The following is a 26723-nucleotide window of genomic DNA, read 5'->3' as shown; positions in this document are numbered from 1 at the left end:
GGCGACTTGGTTATTCCCAGTAAAGGAAAACAAGTAACCCACAATAAAAATATGAGGCAGTTATCAATTGACTTTATTTCTTTTCATATGGTAATACCAGCAGTGTAAATATCTTGTAAAAAGGATATATATCATCAAAAAAATTTAACCTATCACATATCATCAGTGATGTTACACTGTCCTGAATAAGGAATATTTGGCATCTGTAACAGTCTCCTAGTATTTTTAACCAGGACTGAATAACAAATGGTTTTTCAAATGTGACATATGTTCACATTAAAATAAAACACAAATACACAAAGAGTCCAATACAGTTACCAAATAGTACATGATAGGGACCAAAAATATTATTAGCATTGAGTCATTTTAATTATGAATAAATAGTAATTTAGTATCACAGGGTTCCTTGATAAGAAACTTGGAAACTTGCTAACTTGAAAGGTCATGCCACTGACATTCAAATATAGTTTATTAGGCAAGTCTTCAGACATATATTGAACTGCCCACCCTACGCTAATTTTTGAAAACCTGTCTTTACCACCACTGACTATCATAAGTAATGAGATAGTAGTGAACAAAAAATTGGATATTTTTCTGATACCTCTAGAAAATAATAAACACAATAACAGTTTTTATTGCAGCTTTCAATTTTCTTGATAAAGAATATTTGGGCCCTGTGCTACAGAAAAACATGAACTGCATTTTATCATCACACTATAGCCATTATGAAACTAATTTTGCAGTCTTTGAGTTACTGAAGTCTGAGACAAAATGTTCAGACAAGTAATCAGCTTTAAAAAAAATCCATTTGCTAATAGTCTGAGAAATGTGCAATTAATAACATTAGGCAGACTGTTAGTATTTTGATGCAATGATATGTTTAGCAAAGAGGAAGATAAGAAGCTTAATACTGTAAAGGGTTTTGTTTTGGTTTCTTCAGGAATTATTTCTACAAATTTGGGGGGAGTTTCTTGAACACACTCAGGTTAATAGCACTTAAAATGTCCCTCAGATTCTTCCTTATGAGTTAAGAGGATCCAAGACTAAGGCTGAAATTTTTAAAAAGCTATTCAATAATTTTGTGAAGTGTCATCAAAGAAGGGGTATTTCACATATGTTAATTTAGTCTGAATGATCAACATCATTAGAGTTCAGTTTGGGGGACAGAAATATCATTTGGACCTCTTCAAGAAACAGCTGGTATACAAAAATTTTGCTCACTGTGTTTTTTTAACGTGATCTTTTTACCATCTTCCTTATGTTACAAAATAAAAGTTCTATTTTCTATGTACTAAGTATATACATATATTTAGAAAAATATATAAAAATAGGACAAAAAGAGGCAAGTGGAGGTGTGGCTGGCATATAGTGGACACACTGAATGCCTAAGAAATTCCACAATTTGATTTCGAAAGCATGTAACATCCTGCTTCGAGGGCCGCAGTGCTATCACATCAATGTGACAAAAAATCATTCACATACTGGTCACTGCTTCCCAAATCCTCCATGCTGTGAATGTGGATGGAAAGACTATGGTAAAATACTCATATTAAATGCAACACTTTAAATATAATATATCACAGATTTTTTTTACATTAAATAGAGGAGAAACAATTATACTCTCATTCACCAGTGTCTCAATTGTCATGGCAACTTTAGAATTAGCACCTAATCCCTGCTTTCCACCTCCACTTCCACATGAGAAGTGGGAACGATAAACAACACATAGCCTGTGGCTTGCTGTAGATACTGTGAGTGTCCGAGGAATAGAGTGGAACAAAGACGAAGGGCTCCCTGCTCTCATCCAGGTGCTATGGTCAGACGTTCGAGTCTTCATCGGTGATGCTGGCACTGGGGGAACGGGCAGCAAAATCTTTAAACATGTCATCTTCCTTTAACATGTGCTGGAAGACAAGGAGGTGGGAGTCACATACACAGGCACCTTGAGCTCTCCACTACACAGGCAGTCCCCTTTGGGGTGACTGTCAAGCTTATTTTTAGAATATTTGAAATTCGTTTTACAACTTACAGTTAGGTTGTTGATGCCCTCAGAGAATGCACCTATCTGTCTCACTGTCCCTTCTGAGTCTTCCATCTGCAATGAACACACCACGACATGACAGACTCATTTGCACAATTTCAAGAAAAATGCAGCAAAATGAACACAAGTCGAAGAAGAAACAGTGCAAGTGGCATGGAATGGGGTGGGAGCAACAGAATACTTCCGAAGCCATCTCCTCCTACGACTGCAACTGGACATTAAAAATGAGAAGAGAAACACTTTGCTGGCACATTGAGCCCAAAGCTCTGATGTTGACAATGGCACCAAAGAATATTCATTTGAAAGCAATACTCAGATCCATGACCTGATACTGAAAAGGCTAAGGAGTAAGAGGTGTCCATTCCTGACTTGTTTTGGTACGTAGATTTCCTTAATACTGAGATAGGCATAACATAGGTAAACAGTACAGGCTTTGAAGCCAGCCTGGCAGGCTGGAATCCCAGCAATTCTACCAGCTCTTCTGTCTTAAGTTACTTAAGCATTCTGTGCTTCAGTTTCCTTATCTCTAAAATGGGAATAACAATGCTCCCTATGTTTTAGGATACCCTGAATATTAATACATGTAATGTGCTTAGGCTAGTACCTGGGATGTAGCAAACAATCTGTAAGTGCTTGTTATTATCTTACTATTATCTTTATTATTAGGTATTTGAAGAAAACATCTTTAGTTAGTAGACAGCACACAAAGTTTTCAAACAGTGAAAGAACTATGAAACAGGCCTATGGTGTCACGTTTACCTGCTCTAATCGGTCCAGGTCATCCTCATCATACAGGCGTACATCCAAACCAGGCTTAAATCCTTTCTTAGATGTCCCTCCTGATGCCTGTCCCAACTCCATCGGACAAACATATTCCTCCCCATCTTCCTGTTTCTTCTTTCTCAGGTTCCCAAAATTGCTGAAGGTAAGCTTCTTTGGCTTTAAAAGAAAAACAAACAAAAACAACCAGGGACTTGATAAAACTCACATGACAAAGGACCAGAAACACACATAATTTAAGTATTCACACTACCAAGAAAAGCAATTCGATGACTGGGTATAAGAAAAACAAAGACATCTCAGGCATTTGGTTAACACCCAAATATGATAAATGATCCTCATTATGAATCTCAGAAAATTAAGCTCGTTCTCCTTATTCACATCACTAGCTGGGTAGTCACTGTGAAAAGCCAAGAGCCTTAATTGTGACTGGCCTTAATGCAATGAGATTTCTCAGGGCTGAATCCAATTTTGCAAGGTCAAAAAGAGGAAAGAGCCATTATTGTATATTCTTTTTGAGCGAGGCTATGATTATCCATACCAGTAACTGCTAAAAGAAGCCCTCATTTTCAGGGAGAAAACTTTGAGAGAAGAAAAAAATCCATCTTTTCACTGGATAGTACCTGAGACTGTATTTAAAGGAGATGCTGATGTTGAGAATTTATATACAACAGACTCTTTCAGAGGTTTCAAATCTGACACATTTTTTTAAGGGAGAAAGGGAGCTAAAGAGAAAGTATTGAGTGGGTAGGGGGAGTGTTTTTTTCTTTTTTCTTTTCTTTTAAAAGGGGTTAGTGGAGGTGCCACGTTTGTGGAGGAACTGATAAACCCTATCTTCACATTAATTTAATTGATATAACAGACTTAGAAGAGTTCACAGAAGAGTGATTTAAAAAATAAAAAGTGATCTAAACTTGGTATGATCCATGAATCCAGGTAAATCTGAAGATATCTACTCTGTGCTGGTCTACCTTGAATCATTGCTTGAGTATCCTTTCCTAAATTGCAAGTCTGGTTATTTATGAGAAAAAAAAATATCCTCCTCTTATGCTTGATTTATCCATAGGATAACGGCAATCAATATTGGGCCCAAGACATGGACTTTCTGCATTGGCAAAAAAATCAATGGTAGATGCCAACATCATGTTCTTCACTCCTGTTAACTCTAATAAATGATTTGAGCAAAGATCCCTCCAGAAGGAAGCCTTCAAAAATGCATTTTCCTAACTACTCTTAAAGAATCATTTACCTTCAACCCATTCACAAAACTTAGAAAACCTAAGAAAATGGGATAGCCAGGTAACAGCCAAGACTGAGTCTTTGCTATAGGCAATTATAAAATGGTAGGAGCTTGAACCAACCTTCACTTTGGCGGTTGCGGTTAGAAGTACATAATCTGGTAACTCCATGGCATCCCGCTTCTGGTGCTGGGCTTCTGCACCGATCAGAAGGTTGAAGTGAGTGGCCAGATGTCTTCGCAACAGGGTCTTACTTGGTGGGATGTTCAGTAACTGAGCCATTGTTTCTACGTTAAAACGAGGTTCTAGAACCTACAGGAAAAAATAAGACTGTTGAAGGCACCATGGATCACACATGCCTGGATCGCGCTTTATAGTCGGTAAAGCTCTTTCATTTACTTATCTCCAATGACTCTCTTGACAGCCTGGTGAGGACAGACAAACTGTGGACTTTGATCTTCAATTTAAGTATCTTTTCTTTGTTTTGCCTAGGCTAGTGAGAAGCAGGGCTGGTCCTGACACCCAAGCATTACAAAGTTGGGGCTTCTACCTCTGAAGTGGCACCTTTGGGAATCGACTCCTTATGCAATATCAAGGTGCTGCTGCTGCTGCTAAGTCGCTTCAGTCGTGTCCGACTCTGTGCGACCCCATAAGACGGCAGCCCACCAGGCTCCCCGTCCCTGGGATTCTCCAGGCAAGAACACCGGAATGGGTAACATTAAGGTGCAGCAATGCAGTATTTAAAACCCCTCCCAAGGTTTTAAAATATGATTGTATGCAAGCTGATGGCCAGATGTTATCCAACATTAGTGAAGACAGTAAAAGAGAAATCAGTTTAAATTCAATCTAGATTATATGGTGACATTAATTTTAAAATATGGGGAAGAATACTCTGAAAGTAAAGATTCACTAGAAATGGCACAGAAAGGTTCAGTTAGATGACTTCAGGATTATGACAAGCAACTGATAATCTCCCACTCATTAGACTAATGGAAACAAAATGATAAGGAGTCAATTTTAAATGAAAGCAGAGTTTTACCATGAGCCCACCATGGACACCACTGCCTCTGAGGTTGGGGGCATATTCCGCCAGGTCCACGGAGCGCAGCCACTCCATCACTCGGTGATTGGTCCACTGCTGAACTTCTGATGGGGTGATGCTGTTCTATGGGGACAAACCACCACCCAGAGCTTTAGTCACTGACTACGGGGTTCCAAATATTAGACTTGCCTGCCAATTCTAAAGAGCCTGCCTCAGGGGAGGAAGTCTCTTTAAGAACATAGTTTAAACATTTTGTTAAAATTTTCCATCTTATTTCATGTCTGCAACAGCTGGTATCTAGCTGTCCTTTTTATAAGGGTGAGAACTTTCTCTGTCGTATCTGATAAATGTTGTCTAGGTTCCATTGCCAACAATGTGTCATCTATAATGCCAATTTAGTTTGTAAAGATGCAACTCCAGGTTTTAAGTATGTATGCCATGTTAGGATAGGATATGGTAGTACTGATGGTCAGACAAATGGAAATGGTGGGGAGATAAGAATATAATGTGAAATAAACTCAGTATTTTAATAAAGTAAAAAGTAAAGAATGTGCCTCATGGAGAGGAGTTTAGCGTAAAGGTGAAAAGGTTGTTTGCTAACTTGAACTCTCTTTTAATGAATGTATGTCCCAGAGTTTTAAGTTTTTTACATACTAGTAAAGCAGTGTTCCAGGAAAGGAAGTCTTTATAGTGAGACTTAACTCTGTGGCTTAAGGAGGCAGAAATATAAAATGTACCCAAGAAAGGAGGAAGTACAACTAAAACACAGCTCAGTTACACAGATAGACCCGTCGTGGGGGAAAGGAAGGAATGAGTGTGTACTCAGTTGTGTCCAACTCTTTGCGACCCCATGAACTGTAGCCCACCAGGCCCCTCTGTCCATGGAATTCTCCAGGCAAGAATACTGGAGTGGGTTGCCATTTCCTCCTCTAGGGGATCTTCCCAACCCAGGGATTGAACCTGGGTCTCCTGCACTGCAGGAAGATTCTTTACTGACTGGGCCACCAGAGAAGGCCAAAGGAAGGAATACAGAAACACAAAGCCTAAGAAGTAAATGAGGCTGGATTTGAGGCTCTGAGGGAGCCAGTTTCCCTTCTATGTAGGTGCCGAGAAGAAAAAAATAGGTCTTGGTTTCTCCACCCAGACTGTCACAAACATGGAAAGGACGGGCTGCAGAAACCTCAGCCTCAGGTGCTACCTCGTCAGAGGGTCGCCTCCGTAGACAGTTTGGCTCAAAGTTATTGATCCTTAGGACCTGGATGGCCCTTTTGATACTGAGATGGTGGAGCACACTCACGACCTTCAAAGACAGTAAGTCATCCTGCAAAACAAAACAAAAAACTGAGATGGCAGGAGCACCTTCTCAGGAGGATCTCAGAAAACTCAAGTAAAAGGAGAAGGGCCCCTCCAATAGGCCTCAAAGGCCTGTCAGGTTTTTCAAAGTTTTTATTTGGTAACAGAACCCTTTTTCCTGTTCTGAACAAAATTTTCTCCAGGACCCCAATATATTAATAGAAGAGAACCAAAATTCACATTGTTCCAGCTGAAGCTGATTTCTACCTGTTTATCTCTCTTCTACTGAGGGAAGATGTTAGGCCCAAACAGCTCTGAAACACACAGTGTGAAAAGCAGTAGCTAAGCCACTATGAAAAGTGACCCGCTTTGACGTGATTTGATAAAGCAAATAACTGAGTGCAAGTGATCTTCACTGATGACTGAGGGCTGGTTCTCTGAGCTGAGGCACATCGCGGTTTGGAGGGAAACCAGAAGACTGTTCCAGTTATACCATCCCCCAGCATCAAGAAATCTCTGGTTCTAGATTACTGTGCCTTATCCAGCAGAAAATGTGAACAGTTTGGGAAAAGCTATCTTAATCAATGCAAAGCTTTTGGTGAGAGGTAGAGAGAGAAGAGAAATGAAGACATTGTAAGTACCAACATATATCACCAAGCAATTCCTTTAAGAATAATTTTCACCAGTCTGTGGCTATAGGGAACTTCTCAAACACACCAAAACAAAGTATTTTACAAGAAGGTGATACGGGGAGGCAGTGTCAAGGTAAGTACCAGTCTACTTCCAAACACACCCAGAAAATAAATAAGGAAAATATCCACTTTAGCATACCTTACAGAAAACACATTTCTTTTCTTTTTTTAAGAAAACCTTTTATTTTGTATTGGGGTATAGCCAATTAAAATGTTGTGATAATTTCAGTTGGACAGCAAAGGGACTCAGCCATACATATGCATGTATCCATTCTCCCCCGAACTCCTCTCCTACCCCAGCCACCATAACATTGAGCAGAATTCCATGTGCTTTATAGTAGGTCTTTGTTGGTTATCCATTTTAAGTATAGCAGTGTGTACATGTCCATCCCAAACTCCCTAACTGTCCCTTCCCCTCATCCTTCCTCCCAGCAACCATAACTTCAAGAACACATTTCCTATATGGGAAAAATAACCTATTACAGAGATATTTTTAAAATAAAATGATAAGACAGCTTAGATCCAAGCAAAAATAATTTCCTGAGCTTTTTTCTAGATTAAGTTCTTTTTTTTCAAATGTAACTTTTATTTTATATTGGAGTATAGTTGATTTATATCTTAGTGTTATTAGACCGACTTCTTAAAAGCAGTGCTTGATGGTAAGTTAGAAAGGGCATTTACCATATTTTAATCTAAGATTGAGACACCTATTCAAAACATTTCCACATGGGCTATTCTCAACCAACTGAAGTCTGTCAGATTGAAGAGAAAAATCAAAATGCATAGTGTTTACAATGTAAATAAAACATTATTTTAGTTTAAGGGATTTTAAAAGTAGGGACCACTTTCTTTTAAATCAAAACACACTTTTTTGAGGGGAGGATTTTTAAAAAATCCTTTATTTTTAAGTGATTTTAGATTTCCAGAAAAGTTGCCAAAGATAGTACAGAGTCCCACACACCCTTTGCTCAGCTTGCTCTAATGTTAACTCTATATGTCATTCTCTATATAACCATGATAGTCAGCAAAACTAAGAAATTAACACAGACAATAATGAAATTCAATTAAACCCAGGCTTTACTCAGACTTCTCCGGTTTTTCTACTAGTCGCTTTTTCTGTTCCAGGATTCAATACAGGACACTACAGACAAACAGATTTTTTTATGACTTAGGATTTCTGCGGTCAAATCTTCTAAGGTAATTTATTCTTTCATAGACATGAAAATTATGTTTGCCTTTTGTGATTTTCAGTCTGAATTTGCTCACATTCTCAGGTGAGCAAATTCTCACAGCTCACATTCACACTGTTCTCAGTATGAACATCCTCATACCTAAATAGGCAGGCCAACAGCCACAAATGCACTCTGACTTTCTACTACCTTCTAACAGTGGCAACATGGTTAAGTTACCTGATTTCTCAGTTCTTTTGTTTCCTCATCTAAAAGCTGGGATAACAGAGTGCTACCTCGAGTACTGCTGAGACCTGAGCATTAATTATGAGTAAAGAGTTTAACAGAGTGCCTGGCACAAAGTAAGTGTGCAACAAGCCACACGCTGGTGTTATTTTACCTGTACCTTACATGATGTACCCACCGTGGTTCAAACTTCTGTTTCAGTGATGGAGAAGAAAATGAGCTGGACCCCAACTTTCTTTGATATTGAAAAATTCCTAAATAAATCAGCTCTTTGAAACTTTCCACTTATTTTAAAAAGGTACTTGTCTGAATCGAGAGAATATCATTGATATATATACATTGCAATGTGTAAAATAGAAAGCTAGCAGGAAGCTGCTATATAATACAGGGAGCTCAGCTCAATGCTCTGTGATGACCTAGAGGGGTAGGATGCGGGTGGGAGAGGGAGGTTCAAGACAGAGGGGATACCTGTATACTTACAGCTGATTCACAGTGTTATACAGTAGAAACTGTACAACACTGTAAAGCAATTATATTCCAATTAAAAAATAAAGCTATTATATAAAAATAAAGGAAAGTTAATATGGGTATATGATTCTTATATAAATTAAGAGAAAAATATACTACAAGACTTTCATATTTAATTTAAAAATTTTGTTCAAAAGTAATTAGAGCAATTTTTAACAGCTTTCACAGCAAGGTCCAAGTCAATAAAATTAATTTAACAGTTTCCACTGTCTTAAAAAAAAAAGATACTTGTGGTAGTTGGATCCGTATCCTAGACCACAAAAAAGCCATTTAAAAAAAAGTATCTTAGGCAGGACACTCCTAGTACCATGAAGTCTAGAACAAGTTCTCCTGCAACCCATCTCTCCCTGCTGTTGTAAAGTGGGGAAAAGTTTTTCTATGCATTGGACAGAAGGCTAGAAATAGCCTTACAACAGTAAGGAAGGAATCCGAGTGAAGCCCTACCTTTACCTGTCTCCTCTTCACTCCAGCAGAACTGGGCTGAAGTGAGAAGGGCTAGGGGGTTTCAGGAAATAGTTCTCAAAAGGGGAAGGAAGGGAAAAGACAGTTCCAACGGTACTGTCAGAAGGGCAGCCTTTCTAGTGGTCACTACTAATAGAAGTGTACCACTTAGAAACTGCCAGGGTTGCAAAACTCTACTTTCAGTTTTAAATCTTTTTATGAGATGTTATTCTATATCATAAAATGCACCCATTCAGAAGTGTACACATCAATGTCTACATTGTTGAATATATATAAAGTTTTATGTAGCTTAAGTCAGGGTTTCAGAATTTCCCAAGCCTATTACAATCACCAAATCCCATAACATCAACTTAGTAAACTCTGCCTGCCCCTCTCCTCAAGTTAAAGCAATACCTTCAAAATCTGGTGGAACCATTGTAAAAACACTGTATTTTGCTTACTCGATTTCTGTGTTTTTCAGAGAAAGGTAACTTTAGCCTCCCCAAACCCCAGGAGTGAGTCACTTACAACAGTCATGTAATGAAGCATTCGACCATCTACCCGTCCTTCATCAAACTGGGTCTTGTACTGGGGGAGGCCAATATCATCCAACCATCCTATGGATAGAAATGAGTTCCGTTAAGGAGCCACAGAACATCGGTTCTTGTGATGAAAAAGAAAGAGCAGCTATATATGCGTGTGTATGTGTGGGTGTGTGTATAATTTTATACACACTCATTCATGAATTGAAAACCTCTTACTAGTGACCCAGTTGAAATCCAGCTTTCCATGATTGGTTTCTTCTTCAGATCCCAGGGCTTGCAGTGCCAGTTGGAGTTTCTTTCGATGAAGGGAATGCTTGATTCCAAGCTCCTGAAACAGTAAACAGAAACACTGGCATTACAGCTCTGTCAACATAGGATGGCAGCCATTGGCAAAGGATGCCAATACCTCCAAAATCAAGCTAGTATTGAAGACTCAGTAATTACATTAAATCAGAATACTAACCCCGGCTATAAAATGTTGCTGAACAAAAGGCTCCCGGAAAGCCAAGACCACTGCAGTTGATTTAGCGGTATTCTAGATATTCCCACTAGGCTCCTGCCTTTGCAAGATTGGAACTGTAGGATGCATAACACCAATTCTACTCTCATTTCGTGCATGTGTGCTAAGCCGCTTCGGTTGTGTCCAACTCTGCGATCCTATGGACTACTGCCCACCAGGGTCCTGTGTCCAGGGGATACTCCAGGCAAGAACGCTGGAGTGGGTTACCATGCCCTCCTCCAGGGCATCTTCCCAATCCAGGGATCAAACCCACATCTCTTATATCTAACATGCATTAGCAGACGGGTTCTTTACCACTAACGCCACCTGGGAAGCCCACTCTTATTTTGCACCAGATGTTAAATAATTGGGAAGAAATGTTAAATAACTAGGCATAAAATGTAGGGCTTTTCTCCCTTGTGCAAAGTACAATTGAATTGCACATATTACATTGAGAAGACGGACCAATGATAAAGCCACAGAAAGGTTTTGAGAATATTAACTGAAACTTTATGATTATGGCTCTATAATTATTCTTTCATTAAAATGCCCAGTGGCTTAAGTGTCTCAAAGGAATCATTAAGACCAGGTCCTCCCTTTTTAAGTCCATGAGATAAAATAAGCACAAAGCAGGAACTCAAGCTTTTTGCAGAGTACTTACTAGCCCTACTCACTTCCCTTTCTGGAAAATAAAACAAGCCTATGTTCACATTTTCTGTCGCCACTGTATAAACAAAATAGAGGCATTCACCTTCTCTAGGTCTTGTTGAGAAGCCTGCAAAAGTGTCTGGCCAGATGCAATCCAGTGCTTGCCAGAATTCAGGTAGGACCCCAAACCCTGTTCCACCAGCCAACTGCAAACCTGATCCTTGGTCCACTTGGCAAATGGCATATCCAAGTCACTATGGGAAAATGAACGATTATATGAAAAAACAGTTCAAAGTCAATCCTGTAACTTATCATGAGGGCAGAACAACTGCATGTTTAATAGATACAGAGATTCCCATCTGATTATGAAAAGTCTAATTTTTAGGATGTATTTGGTGAAGGAAATGATACTTCCTCATAAGGGAGATGCATGCTCCCTTGTGTCAAACAAAGCCACAAAAGATTCAACATGATTTAACAAGACCATGTTCTGTGGAAGGAGACTGAGTTAAACGCACTGATCAAGGTATTATACTAGTATCAACCAGTGTTGTTTAGAGGTTGAGTCTTCAGAGAACACTAGATCAGACTGAAGGAAACTCAAGTCTAACTTGAATTAACTTTAGAACTACAATTTCTCTCCACGTGGTATTCAATGAGAAGAGGGCAATATGCCATTCCTGAGTATGAGATAGTGCAATCAAAGTAAATGTTTGCTTTCTTTTGTTATTTTTAAGTTAATTTTTAATCTGGAATCTAGTTGATTTACAATATTGTATTAGCTTCTTACGCAATTTTTACAAATAGCATTCTTGTTTGGAAAAAAACAGTGGGGCAATGAACAAGAAAATTTCTTTTTAGAACAGCACAAAGAGCTCCTCTACTGTGTACAAGAGAACATATGGCAAACGAGACTGCTTCGTGTTTGAAGAAGGCCAAAGAGTCTCCTCCTTGATGAAACCGGTGCCCACTGTTCTGCCTGGGTGGGAGGGACCATGTGTGAAAGGTTTTAAGTCTATTCTCTTTTTAAAGATTTAGTATCATGACTTGTGCTATATGTTTGCCAACCACACCCTTTGATGTTTAGCAAGAATGTGGAGCAGTTTCAAACCAGCCCTAAACTGGGATAAAGGTGTAGGAAAAGTTCTTAGAGTCTTAACAGATAAAACATTACACAGTCCTGATGAACTGAATTCTGATAGAATGTATGTCTTTTAAGTGCTTTCACAGAATCTATTAACTGTTAACGTTTGGTGGTTTAGTTGCTAAGTCGTTCCTGACTCTTGCAACCCCACGGACCGTAGCCCGCCAGGCTGCTCTATCCATGGAATTCCCCAGGTAAGAATATTAGACTGGGTTGTCATTTCCTTTTCCACGGGATCTTCCTGACCCGGGGATCAAACCCATGTCTCCTGTGCTGCAGGCAGATTCTTTACCGACTAAGCTACCAGGGAAGCCCTGTTAATGTATACTGAACAGTTATTTTTTTGCTAGATACTTAAAGCATATTAACTCATTCAATCATCACAATCATCTTTTTGGGGTAAGTACTAATTCATACTATGGGAAACAGAGGCAGAGAGCATGAAAGTAATTGGTTAAGGTCACTCAGCTTACAAGAAGTGGTGAAGTCAGAAATCAGGTCCAAGCACTCTATCTCTAGAACCTATTCTCTTCCCCCCCCCTTAATTATAGCTGAGTTACAATGCTGTGTTAGTTTCTGGTGTGAAGTAATTCAGATATATAAATATATATATATATATATATATATTCTTTTTCATATTAATTTCCATTACAGTTTATTATAGGCTTTGAATATGGTTCCCTGTGCTATACTGTAGGACCTTGTTGTTTATCATATATATAATAGTTTGCATCCGCTAATCCTAAACTTCCACTCCGTCCCTCCCCCATCGCCTCTTCCCCTTGGCAACCACAAGTCTGTAGATGCTTTTCTTAACCACTACACTTTCCCATCTTTCCAGAGCTACGATTTAGAGTTCCTATAATTATTTTTTATGTAAAATTTAAATCCAAGAGCCATTCTAGTACAGATGTTGCTGACATTTCAGCTCAGGTTACTCGCCTAGCTCACAGAGCCCTCACCTTCTGTATAGTTCCTCATTAACCACAGCCAAACGGCACTGCTCTAAAGATGACAGAGGCTTCCAAAGGTGCAGCAGTAAGCAATGGATTCAGCTGTCTAACCCAGGGTCAGTAACAACACTGCAGATGCTCACAAGACCTTGAGGCTTGGGAGGTGATGCAAATGTCCATTCATGTGGCTGCTCCTACCTGTTAGACTGTCCCAAATCACGAGACCAACCCAATCGGGGCCCCGCAGTTGCCCTTGTCCCTCCTCTTTTGAATTCAGACTCAGACATGTCATCTGGGTTGAATGTAGTGGACTGACTTCTCCTAAGTCTGTAAAGAAGACATAGCACATTAGACCTGAAGACACCTTTGACTTTAATTTGAACATTTTAAACTGATGCTTATGTATGTATGGTTAGAAAAGACATTTGGATTTAAACATTGAGACTCAATGAGTTAATGAATCCCAAGTCACAACCTTCCCTCTGTCAAAGGATCACAAAAGCCCTATAACCATTTTTAGCCAGTTTCCCGATCATCCCTACATTTGAGCCACATATAGGACAAAGCTCTGTTACTTACTTTCCAAAGAGTCTCATAATACCCCGGGATTTCTTTTTGGAATCTGGAGATGGTGGAGACATCTGGAAGGGACTACTTCCCTGTGAATTTTTCGGCCGAGAAGATACACCAGCCAGATCTAGGTGCTCCGGTGTCTCCTTCTCCGTTTCAGCTATTCCAAGAACAGAATACACACTTGATGAATTTTAAAATATGGGATGAACACGCCTAGATGTTAACCTCCTCGGTTTAAGCAACTGTTAAGAATTCTTCTTCTGTTGATCTATAAACCAGTGACTTAGAAAGAGCACCCTGCAAATATTAAAAATGGAACACAAATCTACATCCTACTCTACCATCTACTTTGTTGTGTATCAAGTTTATTAACATGGGAATTACATATTCTTTGAGATCAAAGGTAAAATAACATTACCATACTCTTTCCTTAACTGATTTGAATGCATAATGAAATCATTCTAGAAATTACTGCAGCACTTGGTACTGTTGACTACTTCCTACAAAGCCATCATCTCCTTTAGCTTCCTGACATGACACGCTCCTAGATGTGTCATCTGAAAGTTTCCTTGCTGTAGCGCTGTTTTCTCTTCCTCTTTCACTCCAAGATTCTCTCCTGGGTTCCTTCTGCAGGATCTTTTGACAGATTCACTCACTCTATGCTCAGCATGAAATGATGACTTTGCTCATTTCATGAACAAAGCAACTGGTATCAGAATCTCTGAGCCTAATAATCTCTCTCCCCAGCTTCAGTATCTGAATGTCAGTGGATATTCCCAATTTGATGTGCCAAGAGTACCTGGGACTTAACAAATCCACCCAATTTTCCTGAGAGTCTTCTTTTACATTGTCTTATTTCATATTTCATTAATACCAGGTAACTTTCTCCCTGTTACTCCAGTCTAACCTCTCTGTCATTTTCTTTTCATTCCCTTCTCCCCTTTGGCATTTAAATCAAATTGGTTACCAAGTTCTGGGAATTCTTAAGAAATTTATTCTTAATTATAACCTGTTATGTTCCAAGAACTAAGAAAAGAATGAACTGGATAGTCATAAATTTTTCTTATTAAAACTTTTCTTTTGATATGAAACTAGTGCCTGTTGATTTTGCTTTAATAGAATAACACCCAAATCTGCTATCCTCAGACTTCCCAGCATCAACTCTCCTCATTTGTTTAGCTGTCGATCTCACACTAGCAAACACAAGGATGCTGATTCCTCGATGTGAGAATATGCACTTTTACAGAGCAAAGTAAAAATTGTACAAAAATCACAGGGACAGTGTTTCAGCAAGATCTAACAGTTGCAGAGGCTGACTTGTCTATGAAGCAGAGCTGTGATTACAGGTTATGGTAAGCAGCATTGATTGGCCTCTCAATATCAACAATACATTTCTCCTAAGAAAGATGCAAACACATTTGAGACCAGTTGTCTGGATAGATCATTTTCATTCATCCTGTGTATATGCTGGACATTTAAGGCTATGAAGAGAGAGAAGTCACTTTTGTTGACCCATATTAATATGTGGATACCTATACAAGACAATAGGACCTACTGGGAAAATCCAAAGGAATCTATCCATTTAAACCCTACAGCCATGATAGAGGTACTGGGGTCTCTGAAAATGCTGCCCAGCTCTTCCTCATTTTAAAAGCATCCTGTTTTTATTTATTTTGAGGATAACCTCCCTACTACTGTATTCTTTAAAAAGGAAAACTGAGCTTTCCCTCTCCTAAAATCACTTTGGGGGTGATTCCTCAGATATTGTTGTAACTAAATGTCACCTCCATCTTCAAAGTAATATGTCAGAAGGATGTTCCTCTAAGAGAAGTAAATCTAAAATGATCATTTTTGGTGTCTTCCACAGACCTGTTCAGCTAAAAACATTTCTTTCTGGAGTCTGGGGAAATGTTACCATCGAGGAGGAGCTGCAAGGCCCTGGGAGTTAGTGTGATGTGATGTACTTTGGGGTGAAGGAGCTGGATTTATGACGCCAGGAAACTCCTGCCCTGCACTTTGCCGGCCGCTGGGCACATCTAGGTCCTCACAGAGCTGCTTGCAAGGTGCCATTAGCATGGGTTACAGCAGCATTTAGGCTTAGAAGAGGAGGCTCTACAGACAGTCCTGGTGAGCAGAAGGTGGAAGGAATCCTCTGGAGTAGAGGACTCCATTTTCTGATGCTGCCAGCTCGCTGTCTAGAGATCAAGATGCCAAGAGCAGGGATTAGCTGGGTTGGGAGCACAGCGCTGGCAAAGGCAGGCATGCAGGGGTACGGTACCTAAGGTGGGTGCACTGGCACTTCGTTTACGATCTTCAGAAATCCCAACAACGCACACAATCACACGCAGCCCAATGGAGAAAACACAGGGGAATGACAAAATGAAACACAGATCAAACTCCTACTCACAAAATGCACAGGGAGAGGGGGCGCCACACTGTGCTTCCAATGTTACACACAGACTCTATTAGCAGCGTCAATATGGGGTGAATTTATCCGCTTTCAGAGTAGATGGGAAGCTGTTTGTAATGATGTCAGAGAGAGCCACGGGTTTTGGTTTTTCCTCTAAGTTTACACCCAGAACAGGGAGCAGAGTGAGAGAGTCCACACCAAGCTATCTTTACCTCTGAATTAAGCCTGCGGAAGCATTTTTTGTTAACTTTTCCCCCCAAGTCATTCACCTTCATTTCTGAGAAAAAGAAATGTACAGATAGATGAATAAGGGAAGAGATTGGTCTTTTCCTGACTCTGGAAGAATTAAGGAAATGGCATTTTGGCCACACATACCCAAGTTTGGCGCACTTGCTGTCCTCTTGTTACTTTTGATTTTAAAAAAACCACGACCAAAGGAAGATCTGGCTTTCCGAGTGCCAAAGGGATTGTCATCCCCAGAGGCATCATGTCCTGGAGCTTTGGGAGGGAGGGTCCCAAAGGGACTGCTCTCTACCGGAGCTTTATCCTGAGAGAGAAATAGCGATGAATGTAACACAGCATGAACATGCATAATTACTGGTACATGGCAGTACCAAATACATTACACACGTGACTTTAGTTAAAAAAGGATTACTGAACACATTCATTAGGAATGTCAAATGTCCTGTTAGAAGTTTAAAAAGTCAATTCTGATTTTTACTTAAGGAACAGCAACAAAAACATGGTCATCACCAATCTTAATCCATGTGTTTAGGGCTTTAAGTATTTAGGATAGATATAGACATTCTCAAATTTTATTTTATTTGCCTCATTCCCTCAAAGACACAGAGATAAAACATTACATCACTGGAGTAGCAGTAGATTTCCTACTTTCCTAACAATCATGACAAAGACCTGGTTATGACATAGTTCACAGTCTTTATAATTACAACAATAAAATCCCAATATAATGTAATTATTCTATAAAGTAGACATTGGTCCTGAACTTCTATACCAGCAGTATAAGAACTTTCTACTCCAGTTAGTTTAAATATTTCCTCTCAAAGAATTAATGATAAAATGAAAGCACAATCAGCAACTATTTAAGATATCTAATTTTGAAATGGGATTCTGGGTTATATTCATATCTCACCTGCAAGTTACCAAACATGGATTACCAGTTTTCAATGACTGTGATACATTCAAATATGATTAACCATTAAAAAAATACACTGAAATTAAATTTATCTCGATTGATTCAGAAGCCACTTCAGATCCTCACAATATTTCAAAATCCTTATCAAGAACTTTAACTGTGGCTTTAAATATAGGTAGACCTCCTTTGATTGCATCTCCCTTTATTGTGCCTTGCCGATACTGTGTTTTTAACAAACTGCAAGTGTGTGGCAGCCCTGCATTAGTGCTATTTTTCCAACAGCATGTGCTCACTTTATGTCCCCATGACACATTTTGGTAATTCTCACAATCTTTCGAACTTTTCCATTAATATTATATTTGTTAGGGAAATCTGTGATCAGTGACCTTTGATGTTACTATTGTAAAAGGTGACAGCCTGCTGAAGGTTCAGATCATGGTTAGCATTTTCCAGCACCTTTTAATGAAGGTATGTAGGTGGTTTTTGTTCATATCATGCTACTGCAGATGTAATAGATTATGGTAGTATAGTGTAAATATAGCTTTTATATGCACTGGGAAACCAAAACGTTTGTGTGACTCACTTCACTGCAATATTTGCTTTATTGTGGCGGCCTGGGCCTGAACCTATAATATCTCCGAGGTCTGCCTGTAACTTAATTTTGAGCTTTCTGCTTATTTAAATTGGTAATTATACTGTGTTAGTATTATCCAAGGATTCTTTTGTCTGCATGTTCTCATTTCTTGAACATCTCTCGTCCTCTCTCTCTTTTCTGCAGAAATAGAGAGAAGGGCAAGAGAAAGGCAAGAGAGAAGGGCAGAGAGAAACAAGCTTTTAAGGTGGATATTTTTCTCTACATTTCTACCATTCATAGTAACTAAACATGTACAGATGCCACAATTCAGTGATTCTGTTATCTACGTCTCAATGCTCTATGTCACACCACTTACTGAATTAGCAAAACAAAAAGAACAATGACTTGAATTGTGACTGATCTACTTTCTGTGCTTTGTCAGTTACACCTACTCATGAGTCAAGGCAGTAAGAGCCAACAGTCGAGAGACTGCATCTGGAGAGAGTGTGCTTACCAGACTGTGACCTGTGCAAGGTCAACATTTGAAAAACAGAAGAAAGAAGAGCCAGAACCCATGTTGACGATGCCTTAAAAATACCAGAATGTCTGCTGTGGATAGACACTGGTTATATAATATAAACAGCTGGTGATCTTTCTAAGAAGGGCTTTTTGTGAAGTGTAAGGAAACCCAGGTTTGGTTGTTACTGTCATCAAGTAGCATAACCAAGAGTTCAGAGCTTCGCCTTTATTTTGTTATTATTGACATGAAAGTCATATAACATAAAAGTAACTATTTTAATTTTTGGCTGCGCCACATGGCTTGTGGGATCTTGGTTTCCCAACCAGGGATCAAACCCATGACTCCTGCATTGGAAGTGTGGAGTCCCAATCACTGGACCAGCGAAGTCAAAAGTAACTATTTTAAAGTGAGCAATGCAGTGGCATTTAGCACACTCATAGTGTTGTGCAACCAACACCTCTACCTAGTTCTAAAACATTTCCATCATTCTAAAGTAAAACCCCTTATTCACTACGCAGTTTCTCCCCATCCTCTCTCCTCCACCCCTGGCAACCACCAATTTGTGTTCTATATCAATGGATTTACTTATTCTGGTATTTTACATAAATGGGATCATATAATATGTGACCTTTTGTGTTGAACTTCATTTGGCATGTTTTGCAGGTTCTGAGAATTTTGCTTTATGGGAGACATTTATGTAGTCTAATGTATTAAGCAATCTTATGCATTATGTATTAAGAAGTCTGCTGCATGTATTAGAACTCTCAAACATTTCTACATTGTAATCTGGACATAAAACTTACTTCTGAAGGCTTTGGAATAGACTCCTTTTCCTGTTCAAAACAACAACAGTGGTTAAATATTGTTATAGGAATTAATCGATTTAGAATTTCTCATATATAATTTAACAAATTAAAATAAATGTACATCTATTTCAGGGCTACAAAACCTCATCTTTACTTACTTTCTACAATATTAATGTCTCCACATTTGACTTTAGGTACTACTTTCAACCCTTTACACTCACATTCCTTAATATTTATCATTAACTGCAGCATCTAATACTTTTCCATTATTGAAACCACAAATGGGACAAGATGAAGATCCCTAAATATTTCGCCTCAGGGTAACAGACAGAAAAAACACAGGACCAACCCCATCTGATGACTCTTTCTTCAGATTGCCCAGGCTGCTAGACTTCTGCAAACTTGAAGTTCTAAAAATAACAACAATAATAATGATGATTAATAGTAAGTGGCTCTGGTGCCACTGCTTCTAAGGAGAATGCCTTGGAAAGAAACTAAAATTGCATGTGAATGGAATCCTGGTAATAAAATCTGGATTCAGACAGTCATTTATGTGCTTAACTAAATTACAATGTTTAGTTCTTTTAAAAGCAGGGGTGGTTAACTGTCCCGCCAATAACTCTAACTGTCCCGCGCACGTTAGAATGGCTGGAAAAACACTTAGGACTATCCTGTGATGTCAATATTCGAAAATAAACCAGTGTTTTCCACAGGCTAGTGGTGCATGCTTTGCACATACACATTTACACCAGGAACTTTTAAAATGGTTGTGTACTTTTTATATTAATCTTTCTAATGAAAATAAAGGATGAAAAAGTATTACTTTTCAGTTCACAAAGGAATCAGTTTTCTGAGTCTGGCAAAGCACTTTATTTTACAGCCCTAATCAAGCATAATAGAGGAATCCCTGTTGCGATAATAACTCGTTTAAAACCCAGGCACAGTGACAGTGTGAACACCTGGGAAAGTCTTGCTCTTCTCATAAGTTGCATTCAATTATACGCAGCTGTTGTTACTCAGAAAGTGAAGGCAGGAATATCTGACCAGTTTAAAAACAAGAGAGAATAAATAACTTTGCTCTAAAATACAGAATAATGGAATATACTAACAAACTTTTAAAAGGCATTTCTCATGTATTTATGTGTAAATAAGTTGCTAGAAATGTCAACTACCAAATAAATAAAAAGATAATGGAGAAAAAAGATCTCAGCTTTGAGTATAGCTCTGAAAATATTTTCCTAATTTCATCCAGACTTTAACTTGGATAAATGTAGCCATTAGGTCAGCTTATTAAGCTGAAAGTATGAAATACCATGGCAGCCTTACCAGCTGATGTGATGCTTTTCTGACAGACATACTCAAAATATGCTGCTGCTAAGTCGCTTCAGTCATGTCCGACTCTGTGCGACCCCATAGACGGCAGCCCACCAGGCTCCCAACCCTGGGATTCTCCAGGCAAGAACACTGGAGTGAGTTGCCATTTCCTTCTCCAACTCAAAATATAGGTCAGTACAAAAATGAAATTTAAAGCACTGAACTTCACATGGAAACTGATGAAGGAAGGCTCAAGATCAGCAGAAAGCTGGCATGAAATAATGGTAAAAGAGAAGGATTTATTTGTTTCTTCACAACCCCGACCCCCACCCTCTCTGGTCATTACGGCTGCATTCACTCATGCAGGCCTCAGGGTCACCTGCTTCTAATACTAGTCATTGTTAGTGTAACAGACACTTTTGTGTCCCAAGCAGCAATCATATTTTTCACATTTGATAAAACAGAACTTACGCAAGACTATCACACAGTTGAGTTTCAGCAGCAGAACCAATTTCATCACTAAAATATTGTAAAAAAAAAAAAAATGATGAGTTTCATGAAAAAAAAAAAAGACTATTCCAAGTGAACAAAACTGTCAATAAAAAAAAATTGTGCAAAAACAGTTACTTCTCTCTCTTTTGATATTTTACTTAATTTTATTTAGTCTAATTGGAAGATTAGGCAATTAATTTGGGAACACGTTCCCCCCACATTCCATTTGCCTAGGGAGAGACTATCGGATCCTTGTCTTGGCTCCTTGACAACATCTTTCAAATAGCCTCAGGAACATGACTGTTGCTATTCTCCTTGCAGCCCTTTGATGACCACCTGGGACCTAGGATATACAAGCCAAGTTCCCTCTCTAACCTGATCAGCATACTTCCCCGGCCGAACCTCCAGTTACTTCCTGCTTCACACCTCTTATTTTAATAATACAGAACTGCTGTGGGGCTCCCTGGCCTGTGTCTTGCTGTTTCTTGCTTCTCTGGGTAAAAGATTATGTCTATAAATAAATGCAGCCCACTCCTGCTTTTGGTGGATCTACTTTTTTGAGTACTCATATTGCAGTGTTAGGTCATAAATGACATACCTCTCCTCAAATGGAGTCTCTGGCTTAGAAGGCAATTTTGCTTTTTCAGAAGTTTCCAAGCCTTTAGATGCTGGCAATAATGAAGGGATTGAAACTTGCAAGATGCTGGTGTGGAACTGTAATGTAATAATAAAAAACCCCAAATCAATCCATCAAACAAACAGAACATAAGCCACAGAGTAACAAAGAGATAAATAAGACAAGTGGTCTATTGCTAAAATTTCATACACCTGTGTTTAGAACTCTATCCTTATATTGATAAAATGGTTTTAGGACATAAACATCCAGACGTGGTAACCAGAGGAAACATTCAGAAGAAGGTAATTTTTGAAGGCACATTTGAAGAAGACACTGAATATTGAGAAGAAGGTATAATAAATACCATTAAGAAAGTTAATAGTAAATCCTAACCACGTTAAGCCCTGATTGACATCTTGGCCCTGACACACTTGACTAAGCGAACTTGACCTTAGGCAAGTCACTTAACTGTGCATTCATTCTCTCCTCTGTAAAATGATAAAGTCAATGCCTACCTTACAGGGTTGCAATAATTGTAGATGAAATTTGGTTAAAGAGTTTTGTAAACAAAGCACTATTTTCACTTTAATTATTTTATATGTGCACAGGTTAACTAACTTCAGTTAACAGAACTGATGAAAAGTGTCATTAAAACAAATTATAATAGATTTTGTGGCTACACTACTTAAAACACAAAGCTTAGTAGTAACAATATTATAGCAAAAACAACAAAAAGCATAATACATTTTCTCCCCTAAATGCTTTGTATATTCTAAAAAGGATGGATTTTGTGAAGGGCTTTCTAAACACTGGTTTTCAGTAATTTCTGACAACCAGAGAGCAGTTAGATTGTGATCCACACCATGAAGAAATAAATGAAGCACTTAAAAAAAGAATTCCAATATAAAATGAAAAAAACTTGCCTTAATGAACTCACTTTTGAAAGTCAACCAATCCAAGACAGCTCTTGGCTTCTGGGAGTAAGTTAGTCAGGTAAAGACCCACAGCAGGAACACACTTCTGAGTGCCAACCAGTCAACAACAGCCTCACCTTCACAACCACACACAACTGATGCCGGCTCATTTCTGCCACTGAAAGCCCAATGTCCTTGACCCACCAAAAGACTCACTTACTTAAACAAGCAATAAAAACAGCTTTGTGAGATTTGTTTCAGTTACTGAGTGGCAGTCCCATCCTGTGATACTAGAAAAAATTATAAAATGTGAAGTCTGTTAAAGATTGGGCACAAGATGGAGTCACTCGTGCTAAGCCCTATATTAGCAAGCCTGTACATAACTACATTTCCTATGCTCAGCTTTCCAAGACAAGGAAGGACTAGGTCAACCAGTCAGCACTGCCTGTTCAGCACAAGTTACCTGGCTGGGGCCCAAGACCTCTATTCTATGTAAGGGAATAACCCTGCGTTATACCAATCAGCACAGGCCAAGTAAGACATCCCTTTTCTGCTCCACTCTGACTATAACAGTTGATGGAATGCTGCTGGATTCATGAATCACTGAATAAAGCCAAGAGATTTTTAAAATTTACCCAGCTGAATTTTGTTCCTTAACAAGTCATATTATTATAAAGTAGATTACTTCATTATCACTTTTTTCAGTTTGAATCTTTATGATTCATTCCAGGCAATTTATTTAACCACCATACCCATTTTCTGATGTGTACTCACTTCCTTGGGTTCCTTCCTTGGGAAAAATAGCGGCACTAGCAAACTGACCCATTTTCTAGATTTCCTTTAAAAATTTAGGGCTTTCACTCCAACCTCAAATTACCCTCCTGGCTTTCCTTTAAAGATGTGGCTGAACATCTTCAGTCAGCCTAAAATCATTCTTGTTCCAAACTTAGTATCTGTCATTAAACTGCAATTCACATAGTGAAGACTTTTTTTTTTTGTAAAGATATGAGGTTATCCGGGTATGTCCCATATGGAACAGCAGCTGCTTTCAACAAATGGAGCACATGTAGTGGCCATCACACAGGATTTTTTCTTTTAGTGTAAATATTTAACAACTAGAGAATTTTTCCCTCTAAAATAATTCTTATTCTTTAACTAATTCCTTAGGTTTTTTTCCTATCAGTTTTATTGAAAAAATCTATGACAAACCTAGACAGTGTATTAAAAAGAAGAGATATTACTTCACCAACAAAGGTCTAGATAGTCAAAGCTATGGTTTTTCCAGTAGTCATGTACAGATGTGAGAGCTGGACCAGAAAATAGGCTGAGTGCCAAAGAATTGATGTTTTCAAATTGTGGTGCTGGAGAAGTCTCTTGAGAGTCCCTTGGACGACAAGGAGACTAAACCAGTAAATCCTAAATGAAATCAACCCTGAATATTCACTGGAAGGACTGATGCTGAAGCTGATGCTCCAATACTTTGGCTACCTGATGCGAAGAGCAAATTCACTGGAAAAGACCCTGATGCTGGGAAAGATTGAGGGTGGGAGGAGAAGGGGGCAGCGGAGGATGAGACAGTTGGATGGCATCATCGACTCAATGGACATGAGTTTGAACAAACTCTGGGAGATAGTGAAGGACAGGGAAGCCTGGAGTGCTGCAAGTCACAGGATTGAAAAGTCCTGGACACAACTTGGCAACTGAACAATAACTGACATATAGCCACTGTGAAAGTTTAGCCACTTTATATGATTGCATAGTTAAGTTTAATTAAATTAGCATTTATTACCTCATATAGATAGATGAAGAAAAAGTTTTTCCCTTACGTTGAGGACTTCTAGGATATACTCTCTTATTAACTTTCAAATACACAATACACAGTGTTAACTGTAGTCCTCACATTGTACATCACATTCCTAGTACTTACTAATAGCCTTTGTACCTTCTGACTACCTTCATGCAATTCCCCTTCTCATCAATACCTTTTTAATGACACATTTCAGCTAAGAGAAATGTTGTTTTCTCATTCAATTGAAATTTCACATTTTAAGTAAAGATGCTATTTGATTCCTTCTCACAATTTCCTATAATAAAATGTTAGAAGAGAGATGGCCAAAGAAGGATCTGTTAAATATAAAGGAGCCAAGATTTAATTGAAAAATCAAACTGTTTCTCATTCCTAGTTTCCCCAGATGGAACACTACATATTAAAATTAAGAAATGGTTTCAAGGCAGAGATCAAGCACAGGTGTTGTCAGGAAAACAGCCTTAAGATGAAGCCACAGGTGTGGCTTTGTTAAGACAGGAAAATTTGAGGTGGTGCTCTCCTTGAACCTTTCAAAAAGGTCAAAAAACTTTAAAGATAAAGGGATATCTCAGTGGCCTCACAGGGAACCTAAGGTTGTGAAGGTTTTTTGGTGAAGATATTTGTGGATATGATTTTATCTAGTGGAGTGAATTATACATTGATTCATAAGAAATTCTAAATGTTCAACATATTCTATTAATTTAGACTGAAAGGAATATAGCTAGTAGAAAATGAGAAGAAATGAAGGCTTTGTGACCTAAATGGACACGCAACAGAAAACTGCTGCTGCTGCTAAGTCACTTCAGTCGTGTCCGACTCTGCGACCCCATAGACGGCAGCCTACCAGGCTCCTACATCCATGGGATTTTCCAGGCAAGAGTACTGCAGTGGGGTGCCATTGCCTTCTCTGCAACGGAAAACTACTCATCTGCAAATACAGGCTTCTTCTTATTAAAAAGAAGGATGGCTCAAAAGGAAGCCAAGAGCCTAGAGGACTAGGCTCCATGGAATTGCTATGGACTAGTGACACAGGTGTGCCTTTTATTTCCCTATTTTTCAATAGGAGTGCCTACAGCAGCTACATTATGTCTATCCCACCACTGTATGCTGGATGTGTGGGGGACAGACAGCTTGTCCTTTAAGTTCTAGGTTCCTTAAATAGAATGGAATGGTATTCACAAAGCTGTGCCCAAGAAAATGTACCCAAAAAGCTTCATCTATAACTTGACCTAATCTGTATGACAAGACCCAGGGATACTGATGCCAAACTGGAATGAGGCTGAGAGGTCTTTGAAGAGGGGATGAATGTTATTTTCCATGGGAGAGGGATATAAATTGTTGGAGTCAGACAGCCAAATATGGTTGCCCCAATATATCCCATCCCATGTATTTTTATGATATTGGCACTTGTTCATCAACAGGTAGAGTCTATGTTCCCACTCTTTGAATCTGGATGGACCTGTGACTATAGGAGAAGAGATTCTACACGACTTCTGAAATAAGTCACAAACGGTGGTAAAATCTGCCCAGTCCTCTCCTTGGGATGCTCATCCTTAGGACCCACCACCACACGACAGGAAGCTAAGTAATCACATGTAGTTGTTCCAGTCTGAGTCTCAGCTAAAGTCCTAGTCAACAGTCTGCCTCACCCACCAGACACGTGAATAGAGTAGCCTTCCAGTGACTCAAGCCCCTAGGTTTCTCACCATTCCAGCTGATGTCCAGGGGAGCAAAGACATGGTGTTCCTGCCAAACCCTGCCCAAACTGCAGATTCATCAGCAAAACCAATGTTGTGGTTCAAGCCACAAAGTTTTGGGGGTGGTGTGTAGCAGAGAACAATAATAGATTTTGGTGCCACTTTGAAGTGAAAGTAATATAAGTGAGTTTAAGGCTGTTTATTCCCCTCTAGCTGCTTTTTTCCGGAGAAGGCAATGGCACCCCACTCCAGTACTCTTGCCTGGAAAATCCCATGGACGGGGGAGCCTGGTAGGCTGCAGTCCCATGGGGTCGTGAAGAGTCGGACATGACTGAGCGACTTCACTTTCACTTTTCACTTTCATGCATTGGAGAAGGAAATGGCAACCCACTCCAGTGTTCTTGCCTGGAGAATCCCAGGGATGGCGGAGCCTGGTGAGCTGCTGTCTATGGGGTCGAACAGAGTCGGACACGACTGAAGCGACTTAGTAGTAGTAGTAGTAGCTGCTTTTTTCAAGTTTAACAAATTGAAGGGGAAATTTTCTTCTTTTTTTTAAAATTTGAAAGTAGTCACTATTTATTAACT

At 39.1% G+C, this 26723-nt stretch overlaps 1 protein-coding gene across 8 annotated transcripts in view; it reads right to left on the bottom strand.

Annotated features, from left to right (window-relative positions):
- Positions 1–50: 50 nt before the first annotated feature.
- PPFIBP1 (PPFIA binding protein 1) overlaps positions 51–26723 on the bottom strand; it is a 212123-nt gene continuing 185450 nt past the window's right edge. For 4 of the 8 annotated variants that reach the window (XM_070371242.1, XM_070371244.1, XM_005902456.3 and 1 more), the window contains 17 exons: positions 21703–21818; positions 21084–21131; positions 19648–19708; positions 19296–19325; positions 16618–16789; positions 16111–16143; positions 13839–13989; positions 13458–13586; positions 11266–11416; positions 10232–10343; positions 9999–10087; positions 6300–6422; positions 5099–5224; positions 4183–4371; positions 2801–2980; positions 2030–2095; positions 51–1904 (listed from right to left, as the gene is read on the bottom strand). In XM_070371242.1, coding sequence (XP_070227343.1) covers positions 1818–1904; positions 2030–2095; positions 2801–2980; positions 4183–4371; positions 5099–5224; positions 6300–6422; positions 9999–10087; positions 10232–10343; positions 11266–11416; positions 13458–13586; positions 13839–13989; positions 16111–16143; positions 16618–16789; positions 19296–19325; positions 19648–19708; positions 21084–21131; positions 21703–21818 — 1863 coding nt within the window. In that variant the 3' untranslated portion in view covers positions 51–1817. The remainder of the gene's footprint in view (positions 1905–2029; positions 2096–2800; positions 2981–4182; positions 4372–5098; positions 5225–6299; positions 6423–9998; positions 10088–10231; positions 10344–11265; positions 11417–13457; positions 13587–13838; positions 13990–16110; positions 16144–16617; positions 16790–19295; positions 19326–19647; positions 19709–21083; positions 21132–21702; positions 21819–26723) is intronic. The other 4 variants (XM_070371245.1, XM_070371247.1, XM_070371248.1 and 1 more) reach the window with 2 other exon arrangements.

The sequence above is a fragment of the Bos mutus genome, chromosome 5 (assembly GCF_027580195.1).
Source record: "Bos mutus isolate GX-2022 chromosome 5, NWIPB_WYAK_1.1, whole genome shotgun sequence".
Classification (NCBI taxonomy): domain Eukaryota; kingdom Metazoa; phylum Chordata; class Mammalia; order Artiodactyla; family Bovidae; genus Bos; species Bos mutus.
This window is presented reverse-complemented; position numbering and strand designations above follow the sequence as displayed.